Source organism: Danio rerio, chromosome 13, assembly GCF_049306965.1.
Source record: "Danio rerio strain Tuebingen ecotype United States chromosome 13, GRCz12tu, whole genome shotgun sequence".
Taxonomy (NCBI): domain Eukaryota; kingdom Metazoa; phylum Chordata; class Actinopteri; order Cypriniformes; family Danionidae; genus Danio; species Danio rerio.
The window spans coordinates 266,380-278,631 of record NC_133188.1 but is presented as its reverse complement, the minus strand read 5'-3'; the positions used below and the strand labels follow the sequence as shown (position 1 = coordinate 278,631).

The 12,252-nt window shown below is 39.5% G+C and overlaps 1 protein-coding gene across 16 annotated transcripts in view; it reads left to right on the top strand.

Moving 5' to 3' along the window:
- The window catches only part of vit (vitrin), an 81,132-nt gene that overhangs the window by 47,150 nt on the left and 21,730 nt on the right, over positions 1 to 12,252 (top strand). For 14 of the 16 annotated variants that reach the window (XM_073920437.1, XM_073920433.1, XM_073920430.1 and 11 more), the window contains exons 1-5: positions 3,029 to 3,064; positions 8,521 to 8,611; positions 8,931 to 8,990; positions 9,269 to 9,425; positions 11,871 to 12,004. In XM_073920437.1, coding sequence (XP_073776538.1) covers positions 8,578 to 8,611; positions 8,931 to 8,990; positions 9,269 to 9,425; positions 11,871 to 12,004 — 385 coding nt within the window. In that variant the 5' untranslated portion in view covers positions 3,029 to 3,064; positions 8,521 to 8,577. Of the gene's footprint in view, positions 1 to 3,028; positions 3,065 to 4,872; positions 4,959 to 8,520; positions 8,612 to 8,930; positions 8,991 to 9,268; positions 9,426 to 11,870; positions 12,005 to 12,252 lie in introns of those variants that run through there. The other 2 variants (XM_068212980.1, XM_073920423.1) reach the window with 2 other exon arrangements.

The following is a 12,252-nucleotide window of genomic DNA, read 5'->3' as shown; positions in this document are numbered from 1 at the left end:
GTTCTTTCTAAACTACATGATCATTTCTGTAAACACACAGTCGAGCTGCTGTCATCATGTGAATGAGAGGCTCATCCGGTGAGTCCCGTTTTTACATGCTGGTTAATTAGCATCAGGGTCTCACCTGCTCGTTAAGCAGACAGCAGTAATCACTCGCTGTGTTTAGATGAGGCTGCTGTTCACCAGAACTCTGACTGGGCGATTTACTGAACCTCACTGTAAATCTCCATCGTACATTTAGCTCGCTCAACACCAACACTGCAAACACAAAGATGGACATTTCATCTCTACAGCACACACACATGAGAACATCTGATATTCACACACTGCAGACACACAACTGGGTTTAAAGCCCTAATAAAAGTCATTTTTGTCCAACAGGTGTCCTTTAACACAAACATACTGATACTAACATCTATAAACTTTATTTTAATTTCCCTGGAGCTGTCAGATGGTAAGCATGCGCACCAGATGGCTGTATATACTGTAAATCTGGACGCTGCTGTATGAGTGATCATATATAATGTTGAAGCGTCCAGCATGTCCTCAACTCAAGCTGTATATTTGACTGGAGGTTTTTATGGTCGTCTCCAGAGCTGGTATTCTGGCTCCACATGCTGTGGTGTTGATGCGGTTTTTTATGCCCTCACCATGTGCTTTTCTCTGGGCCGTCCGCCAGTTTCTGGAGCTCCTTCATGTCCTGCAGCATCACACGGCAAATAATGCTTTTCTCACTGAGAGTTTTTATCTTGTTTCTAGTCCACTTGACTAAAAAAATGAAATTAAAATGCTGTATTGTGTGTGCTGGTGTTTTACAGAATTTTACAGACTTATTTCTCTAGATATTATTTATTATATATTATATTATCTCAAACTACTCAAATGTCAATTAAAGACACTTTGTTAAACTGTAGAGTTGAATTTTCAACAATCAAAGTGGACAGAGCAGAGATCAACATCCCATAATGCAATCCACCTCCGCCAATAAACAGAAACAGTTACCATTATATTAGCAGATAATTTTTTAAAATGTGATGGTTTTTGTTATGTTATTCTGCTTGTTTTAATGATAAACTCTCTTCATTTTGACTCATTATTTCTGTAAACAACACTATATATTGTGCTTGTCTGGAAAATGCTGACTGATTTAAGAGTTTGTAGATATTTGGACTAGAAACAAGACAGAAACTGTGAGTAAGAATGCGTTTATTTGCAGTGCGGCTCCATATTGTGCATCTGTTTCGAGTGTTTCAGACACTTGTGTGTGTGTTGTGTGTGTGTGTGTGTGTGTGTGTGTGTGTGTGTGTATGTGTTTTATCTCTTCATATATATTCCTGCTCTTCATGTAGCTGAATGATTGATCTGCATTACATCAGAGAATAAGCATTAGCTGACAGAGAAAGCTTCATGTAATCATAAATATCTCCTTCTCACAGCTCATCTGCAGATGTGAGGAAACTCTAATGCAGATGTGTCCTTAACACGGCTAAACAATCTGCTCTCACTTTGAGTTTGTGTCTTGTTTCTAGTCCAAATATCTGAACATTCTTAAAAGCATTTTCTAGACAAGCACAAAATATAGTGTTGTGTACAGAAATAATGGAGCAAAATTAAATAAATTTTTCATTAAAACAAGCAAAATAATTACAGATAAAATGAAACCCAAGTATTGTCATTACACATTAGTACATATAATTTTTTACAGAAATGTTGTGTTTATATGTATTTTTAAAGCTTGTATGTATTATATTGATTAATCGTGCTGTGTTTTTATCAAAAAGTGACTGTTTTACTAATCGGTTCAGTGACTGCAGATGAAAAAAATATCCTTTTGTCATGTTCTGGCACATTTCATATTTTTATATTATTAACTTGTATCGTCCCTGTCAAATAAACCTGAAAATAAATAAATTAATTAATTAATTAATAATTGAATGAATGAATAAATAAGTAAACGAATGAATAAATAAATAAATATATAAATAAAAGACAGTGTATTCATTCATTCATTCACTTACTTTTCTCCAGCTTAGTCCCTTTAATAATCAGGGGTCGCCACACCGGAATGAACTGCCAACTATTCCAGCATATGTTTTACACAGCGGATGCCCTTCCAGTTGAAACCCAGCACTGGGAAACACCCACACACACTCATTCACAGGTCGCTGGTTCGAGCTCCTATGGGTCAGTGTGTGTTTCTGTGTGGAGTTTGCATGTTCTCCTCGTGTTGGCGTGGGTTTCCTCCGGGTGCTCCGGTTCAAACACATGCACTATAGGGGAACTGATCAACTAAACTGGCCGTAGTGTATGAGTGTGAATGAGTGTGTATGGGTGTTTCCCAGAGATGGGTTGCAGATGGAATGACACCCGCTGTGTAAAGCATATGCTGGACAAGTTGGCGGTTCATTCTGCTGTGACAACCCCAGATTAATAAAAGAACTAAGCTGAAAAGAAAATGAATGAATGAATAAATAATGTATAGTAAATACTGTAGGGTTTTTGAACAATAGTAAAGACAAGGGCTTGAATGAATCTGTTGTGGTGATTCTACAGTCACTATGGTAACACAAGTATAGTAATATAAACAAATGAGCCAATACTGTAGTGTTCTACAACTACACTGTATATTATAGGCCTACTATATCACCCTATAGTGCAGTAAAACTAAAGCACACTGCAGTATTTATTACAGGTTATCAGTTCACTATAGTTAATTCTAAATATGCTGCAGCATTCATTCATTTAAAGTTGTTGATACTAGAATTGCCATACTTTAAAAAATGTATCTTGTAAATGTGGATGGCTGTAGATGTAGTTTTGGTGATGGAGCTGTTGCGCACAGGGAACGCGCAGACCTGATGACTGTTCACAGCAGTGTGTGTGTGTCTGTCTCTCTCTCTGTGTGTCTGTGTGTGTGTTTAGGGTGGGACTGAAGGAGGCAGTAACTTTCCCCCCTCCAGCATCACACACACACACACACGCGCGCGCACGCACACACTGACAGCTCCAGCGGTATGTTTGGAGTTTCACAGCGTGTTTGCGCGCGAGTGGAGCAGCTCCACAGGTAAGATCAGCTCATTCTCTCTCTTCATCTGCTTTCTCTGTGTCGGAGGGAAACACAACAGCTGCTCGATTAGTGTTGATTAGTTAATGAGCTGCAGCGTGTGGTGTTCAGCTCAGTGTTCTGCTCCTGCAGAGACTGCACTCACTCATTATAGAGACGCGACACACGCAGAGCACTGCTGCAGATCATTTGTGCGTTTATTTGTGCTCTCTCTCTCTCTCTCTCTCTCTCTCTCTCTCTCTCTCTCTCTCTCTCTCTCTCTCTCTCTCTCTCTCTCTCTCTCTCTCTCTCTCTCTCTCTCACGCGCGGTGCTGAACCTGCCGTCATCATCATCATCTGTTCTCGTGTCTCTAGTATGAGAGGAATCACGACGAGCTTGATCGGGCTTGTATCTAGAGAGTGTGTGAGAGAGAGTGTGTGTATGTGTGTGTGTGTGTGAGCGAGAGAAAGAGATTTTAACACTTTATTATACATATTACTACATTAACTATACAACTAAGCCAAAGAAAAAGTAAAAACTATCTGCAAAGTGTGTATATGACTGTGAGTGCGTGTGTGTGTGCGTGTGTGTGTGTGTGTGTATATGTGTGTGTGTGAGAGAGAGAGACAGAGAAAGTAAAGAGTGTGTGCATCTATGAGACAGAAAGGGAGAAGGTGTGTGTGTGTGTGTGTGTGTGTGTGTGTGTGTGTGTGTGTGTGTGTGTGTGTGTGTGTGTGTGTGTGATGAAGCGCTGTAGAGACTTGTCTGTCTGCTCAGCTTCTGCTGTATGAACTCTTTCTAGATGACAAATGTGTGTGTGCATCCATTACACACACACACACACACACACACACACACACACACACACACACACTGTTTGTTTTACATTCATAATAAACTGAAGATGCTCACAATCGAAAACATGCTGGGTTGTATTAACCCAATGCTGGGTCACATATGGACAATCCCAAACATTGGCTTATTAATATTATTCATTCAGTCATTCATTTTCCTTCAGCTTAGTCCCTTTATTCATCAGGGGTCGCCACAGCAGAATGAACCACTAACTATTTCAGCAAATGTTTTACACACAGAGGCCCTTGTAGCTGCAACCCAGTACTGGGAAACACCCATACACACTCATTCACACACACACTCATACACTACGGCCAGTGTAGTTGATCAGTTCCCCTATAGCGCATGTGTTTGGACTGTGGGGGAAACCGGAGCACCCGGAGGAAACCCACACCAACACGAGGAGAACATGCAAACTCCACACGATCGTGCTACCCACTGCGCCACCCATTATTATTACCACTATTATTATTAACTGCTGGGTTTGTCCATATTTGACTCAACGTTGTGTTAAAATAACCCAGCTCACACATTTCTGACCCTGTTTTGTGCCGTTCATTTCCACTATTCTCTGTATATAAATCTGCAAAAGATACAATAACCTATGATGACATGGTAAAATAGGGTATTAAAGAATAGAGATTTACTAAAGAGTTTAGCCCAGTTCTCCTAATTCTGCTGTCTGTAATTGAGTGACTGTGATTGATTGTCTCGACTGGAGTAAAGCCGCGGTCACACTCGAGTTGTGCGTGTGAAATTCTGTCGTACTGCGATGCTAAAAGGGCCGGGATTAAACATTATGATTAGACATTTAATAAAGCGAGTGATTGCTGCATGTGTACATTTCTGTGCAGAGAGGTCATGTTTTGATCCTCAGTTGGTCTCACGCAGTCATTTCACAGGTCAGAGTTCACCAAGCTTGATCTTTGCACTGCGGTGAACTGAGAAACTTGTCATTTCTGGTCTGATGCAGTTGCGTGTGTATGAATAGAAGTCTATGGGGAGAAATGTGCAGTGTGACCGCAGCCTATGATGTCCTGGACAAGATGAATGAATGAGGTAATACTAATAAAAGTGATTTGATTTCATTAGACTTTATTAATTTAGCTATTTTGTTCTATTTGCATAAAATAAGTTAAGAAAATCGATTGACATGAGTGTAAATATGTCATAATTAAATTAAGTTACACTGTTGATTTATTTTAATGAGTGCAGTAATTAGTAACCCCCTAATTGTTAGCCTCACTTTTTGAACATGAAAATGACACGTTCACCTAAAATGATTGTGAGTCTTCAACACTTTTGCGCATAAATTAAAGCTTGTTCTCCCTTTAAAGATAAGCGATGTCAGATTAGCCAAAGTGAAGAATAGTTAGACAAGTTAAAAGCAAAGTTATGCAGCTTAATGTTTATGAAATTCAATAAATGTACTTTTTATTCTATTACTGAAAATATATATTTTAGGTTTAATATGACAGAAATCTAAGCTAAATAACTGAATTAAATATATTAAAGATGTATTTTTGATATCTCCAAAAATGAGCTGTCAGTGAGATCTAGTTTGGCTGCAGTACCAGACATGACCACCAGGTGACATGCAGTTTTCACTGGTGAACGAACAAGAGCGTCCCCTATGTTATGAGCAATATGAGCTGTATTTTTTCACACTTTTGACAATATTTGTTAAGTAGACATCAAATTCTAATAGTGTGTGCAGTGTGGTGGTATTTGATTAGATTTAGCCTCTAAAAACATCTAAAAATGTGGATTGCTGTAGCAAAGTAATGCTTCACATCTCTGACGAGGATCCTTGAAACTGAAAATAATAAATAGCTGTTGCTCAATAATATCTAGCAAAAATCAAGTCAGCAGATTTGGAAATTAGACATTTTAGGCTTTCCACTGATATACAGTTTGTCATGAATGTAATGAATGAGTAATGAATGAGTGGACCAGGACCAGTTAGATGAGGATTATTATGGGATATCAGGCCGTTTCTTAAACTAACACGTGATTGTTGAGGAGATTTTCCCGCTCTAGGCACCAGCTGCCACTGATCTCTGCTTTAGCTGTGTGTTCAGTCTTGTGATTCAACACATTTAAACAAGCTTTCTATCCCTGTCTAACGTTTCAGTGCACCGAGCGGCCCGTAAAGCTGCTGTATGTTTGTTTCTGACTCTTCTAAAGCATATAATCACTATAATATGTTTGCAGATATTAAGAGTCATGCTAACTGATCTGAATTGTTTATCTGGATATCAATGCTGAAGTCAGCTTGTGCGTTCAGTGTTGGAATATCTGTCTTTGTTTTGATCTGTAACTCCGCCTACTGCCAGTGTAGCCAATTGTATTCCAGCATCCAGGTTGCCTTGGTGACAATGGGTGTATTTTATTTGAGGGCTCTTTTCATCTGTAATGTCTTTTGAAGAGTGGGTTTGTCCATATCCAGACAAAGTCCAAATTATTCAATCTCCTGTCCAATAGTTATTCTTTTTCAATTATTCCCCAAATTATGTTAAACAGATTCAGGAGTTGTTCACAGTATCATCATTTGTTTAAGTGAGAGTACACCCAAAAATGTAAATCCCATCATCGTTTTCTCACCTTTCACTTTTTATTTCTTCTTTTGAGCACAAATGAAGATACTTAGAAAAATGCTGGCAATCTGTAACCATTGACTTCCACAGTATTTGTATATTTGTTTTTCCTAACATGGAAGTCACGGGTTTTCAGCTTTCTTTAAAATATAAAAACCCAGCATGAGTTCAGCCTGAGTTCCTCTAGTGGTTAAATCACTGTGGTAAATGCTCCTGCTGTACCGCGGTGTGTCATTCAGCTGTTTAATGGAGACTGATGCCTTCGTTTGGGGCCAGAAAAAGCCTCTGTGCTTCAGAAAGGTGCAGCTGAGGTCTTCATCACAGCCAGATTAACACACAACGTTTCCTACATTGTTCGCTTCAAGCATATATTTACTGAGGGGAAATACTGAGGTTAAAAAATTTACAAAGGGTTAAAACTTCCTCAAGCATCAGTTTTCTGCTGTGTGTTTTCTTTTTGCACAGAATAAACAGAGACAGAAGGTGTTTATTTACAGACTGAACAGTCACTGTGAGTCCAGTGTGCATCAATTAAAGGCTTCACTAGGGTAATTAGGGTAAAGTTAGAGTAATTAGGCAAGTCATTGTATAACAGTGGTTTGTTCTGGAGACAATCCAACACTAATATTGCTGAAGGGGTGAATAATATTGAGCTTAACATGACTTTAACACTATTAAAACTGCTTTTATTCTAGCCCAAAAAAACAAATCAGACTTTCTCCAGAAGAACAAATATTAGAGGAAACACTGTGAACAACTCATATTTATTTATTTATTGTGTATTAATTTATTTACTTTTAATTAGATGTTTACTTAAGGCAGAGTGTGCAATGAGTTTATTCTGTTGAACAAAAAAGAAGATTTTTGGAAGAAAGCTGAAAACCTGTAACCATTGACTTCCACAGTATTTCATTGTTTACAGGTTTCCAGCATTCTTTAAAATATCTTCTTTTGTGTTCAGCAGAAGAAAGAAACTCATCAAGGTTTCGACCCACTTGAGAGAGACTAAATTTTGAGTACATTTACATTTTCAGGTGAAATATATTTTCAATAAAATCATAAAATAACATCTAAATGCACTGTGCACTGAGCCAGATCAGATAAACAATCCCTCCGTCATATTAATCTGATGTATTTACTGTTAATATAGAGTCTTAATGTGACTGCAGGTGTGAGATTATTAACCTCAGTCTATCCTGCATGTTTAAAGTTGCTGCTTAAATTAGACGTTCATCAAAGGAAGCCACACAACGTGTTCCAACCACGAACAAAATTAGCACTCGATCAGAGCCAAACATCTTCCTGAATGTGTAATGAGGATAATTGAGGAGTCAACAAAGACAAGCATTTCAGAAGAGATTCCCTGCAGTTTCCCATCAGCATAAAGATTGACTCTTACTCAGAGTGTCTGTCTTGTTTCTAATCTAAATGTCTACAAATACTTTAAGCAAGAAGCCAACAGAATAATAATACTGCATAATTAAGTAAAAACTCACTTAATTTTGACTCATTTCTGAAAACAAGACAAGCTTGTCTAGAAAATGCTTCTTGATGTCAGAGTTTGTAAATATTTTGCGGTGTATATGGATGTAAAATGTACTGCACATGTATTATAGCATCCTCATTGTGACCCATCTCAATATCAGCCCCTGCTTCTGTCAGTGAACGCTTAATATTAGTTGATCACTTATTTTAAATCTCAAAAACAGGTCACCATTCACTGCCATTATCTGAACAGATTCAGCTCAAAACCTTCTGTAATGTTCTACTGAGGTCTCCTGCATCTCGGATGAGCTGTGGCTGAGTAAATTAACAGGGAATTTTCGTTTTTGGGTGAACTATCCCCAAACCACAGAGCTTACCATAAAGCCGGGGTTTTCACCAGGCCTGCCATTAAGAAAGCAGTTTATATAAGAGCAGCGCACAGAAATACATGATGAATGGAGCAAATCTGCATCCCTGAAACAAAGCAGCTAAAATAAGATCCTCAGCACTCCTCATCTGCTGTTTATTGTTGATTACAGGAACAGAAGAGCGTCTTCACAGCAGATCTGACTGCATTTACTGGAGATTACGTCAAGATGAGTAAAGCAGCGCTCTCCGCCATCTGCATCGGTAGGCTTTGCTTTATTTCTTGCGTTAGTTTTATGCCCATATTTGGACTAGAAACCGGACAAAAGCATGCATAAATACATGTATACTCAATATAATGTTACAGCAACACAAGTTACATGATATAAGATATATTGTGAGTGTTTCCATGCATAAAACAGCCTTAGATTAACAACGGCACTGCTATGTCATAAGTTTACATCCCCTTAAGTTACCAAATAGCAGTTCAGACTTGTCTAGAAGAGTCTTATGATTGTGTTCATTGTCTTCAGAGACGACATTAGGTGTCTGTTGTCTGATAATGTGCTGGTGTGTTTTCCAGCATTACTGCTGACCTCCAGTGCAGCCAAACCAAATGGAAAGAGCAAAAAAGCAAAGCAAGGTAATAAACCTGCTGACTGTGGAGGGAATCCGTGCTTTCAGCATCACTATACATGCAGATATTCACATCACAAGATCTGAAATGTTGACTGATGATAATAGCTGAGGTTTGATTGAAGAGTTTACTATTAATGCAAGGAAGGTTTATCATGTGTTTGTATTCCAAGAGTGATTTGAACAGGAGTAATTGTAACATCTATCAGCTGTGTTTGATTAGGGTTTGCTTGAGGATTAAAGTGAAAGTGAACGCTCTGGTTGTAATAGTGTGTGTTCCTGCAGTTGTTCCAGCTGTAGACTGTGACATGCGCGCAGGGAAAGTCAATCTGCCTGAGTTTATGGTCAAGTGTCCCGCAAACTGCAGAGAGACCAAAGAGAAGGTGTACGGCACCGGGGTGTTCGCCTCCATATCCAGCATCTGCAACGCTGCCATTCACAGGTGAGCTCTTATTTATAAACTAATGTCGAGAGGATCACGTGCTTATGATTGAACACAGCTGGTCATGCATTATCTAATTCATGATTCAGCCACTATAAATACCCTCAGCTCCATATCACAGCCATCTTAGTCTTGAAGAATCCCCCCTTCCCCCCTACTCCTCCTCCTGTCCTAGATGGGTGGCACGGTGGCCCAGTGGTTAGCACTGTTGCCTCACAGCAAGAACGTCACCGGTTCTAATCCTTACCAAGCCAGCTGACGATTCCGTGCGGAGTTTAAATGTTTGCTCCGTGCTCGTGTGGGTTTCCCCTGGGTTCCCCGGTTTGCTGCCATCATCCAAAAACATGCAGCTTAAGTTAATTGACTAATCCACATCAGCACATAGACATGCTGCTAGTCAGTGGTTATCTTTTAAGAGTGATCACTATCTGTTCATCAGCTACTACAGCAGGGGAGTTCTCCACATCTACCTGAGCTCAGAAGATCCTTAAGCCCAGGGCTCCCTCCCATTTGCAGGGCGAGAGGGGAGTTTGAGCTCAAGTAGATGTGGAGAACTCCCCTGCTGTAGTAGCTGATGAACAGATAGTGATCGCTCTTAAGAGAGAACTACTGACTAGCAGCATGTCTATGTGCAGATGTGGATTAGTCTCTCTCCAGGGACAGCATGCCAAACACGCTTTATAATCACTCATCAGCTGAGGGTGAACTCTAGAAACATATTTTATGAGGATGCTGAACACTCATCTGATGTATGGTTTAAGACAATATTTGGATGTAATCTGAACTCTGAGGGCTCAAATAAAATATTTATCAATATATAAATATTGAGAAAATCGCCTTCAGAGACTATCAAAGCAAGTTCTTGGGAATGCAATTGAAAGATAAAGGTTTGATATTGTGACTGTACACTCTCAGAAATAAAGGTACACAAACTGTCACTGGGGTGGTTCCTTTTCAAAAGCTACACATTTATACTTAAAGGGTCCATATTGGTCCCTCAAAAGTATATATTAGTACCTAAACATTTTAAGTGGAACACTTCTGTACATGTTAGGTACTAATATGTACCCTTCAGGTATTAATATGGACCTTTTAGGTACAAATTTGAAAAGGTATTTGTTTTGGAAAGGTTCCACCCAAGTGACGGCTCTCGTACCTTTATTTCTGAGAGTGTAGGATATTTACGAAATATCTTCACCAAGCATAATCTTTACTCAAAGTTCCAATATTTTTGACCTTAAATCAATATCATACAACGGGTAAAAAAACAACAAAAAAAAGAGTTCAGTCAGTTTTCCTGTTTGTTCTGTCCATTATAACATCACTAGTAAATTGGTAGAATCCTGCAGCGTCATTCCAGTTCATTTACAGCAATGTACAGTTGTGTGAAATGGAGAGCAGTTGGTCTTTCCTGAGGGTTATTTACTTCAATAAGGGTATTTTAATATTGTACACCTGCTGACTCTCCTGATAAGCTCTCTTTAGTTGTTGTGGTGCCGGGATAAAACTTTACAAAGCATTCCTCACCTGTCCTAACACGACCGAGCAGTTTATGAGCCATTTTCTCCGTTTTTTATCGGTCAAAGTGTGGGAATCCTGCATATGAGCCTGCAGATCGACCTCAGCAGACGGAATTCATCAGAGATTACAGAGCTTCAGTCATCACGGCTGTTCAGTTTAATCACAACATCCTCAGAGGTGTAGAGGAAGTGTTCAGATGAAGACCTCGGCTTCAGACTCTGACTGAGAAACTGTTGTTGAGTAACACAGGGGCCGTTTCTTATCTCTTACTCAGGTGTGCTGGTTAGGGCACATGTGGATTGATGAGATTTGGTTCATCATCATGTCATAGACCAATTCCAGAGTTCACAGTGTATCCTATAGTTATTATTATTATTATAATAATTATTATTATTATTATTAGTTTGCAGCTTTACATTGTGTCAGATGTGAGATGTTGTTGTGCTGATTGTAAAAGGCCTCAGTCCTCTGTCAGTCCGGCATCACAGTGCTTCAGTATTATTATTATTCCCTCCAGAACTGTCTTGAGCATCTGTCTGCGCTCCCGTCTCACGCCTCCAGAAGCCGCCGCGTTCATTATATTTGGTCTTGGTGTTCTTAAGCGCAGCTCATTTATTAGAGGAGAGCAAACACCCCAGTGGAGAATCCCCACAGTGCAGCACACTCCACTCCTCTCTGCTGTATTTCTGAGCGTGCAGCAGGGCTGAGGAGTTCATGCTCTTGTGTTTCTGGAAATGAATTATTTGCAAGTCTTTTATTTACAGCACACACATCTAATCTGCATCTTTAAATGGAAGTGTTGACTCAGTTGATTAGATTTATCATTAGTTAAATGCAAGGTTAAAAGTTGAGCTGTAGGAGTAATTCAGCTCGTAAACTAACAGATCCCTCCTGTGTGGTGTTGTTCTGTGATTGTGTGGTCAGTGGCGTGATCACCAACTCTGGAGGAAAGGTGATCGTGGCCAAAACAGCAGGACAGGCGATCTACAAGGGCAGCTTCGCCAACGGTGTGCGGTCTCTGTCTTTACCCACCTGGAGAGAGTCCTTCTCCGTCTCAGGTACTGTAGACTATTCAGGTTCACTTCAATAGCACTTTCACAATAGCTATTGTTTCAGAGCTGCTTTACAAACGGTGCAGATTATTACATTACACTCACAATCTGAAAAGTTGAGGTTATTAGTTACCATCGACCATTTCAGTGATGTGATCTGCCCATGGACATTTCCTGCTTATTATCAAACTATTTCATAACTGTAACAAGAGGCAAGTCAGTCATAACTGTGTTAAATCAGCTCTCATGACATT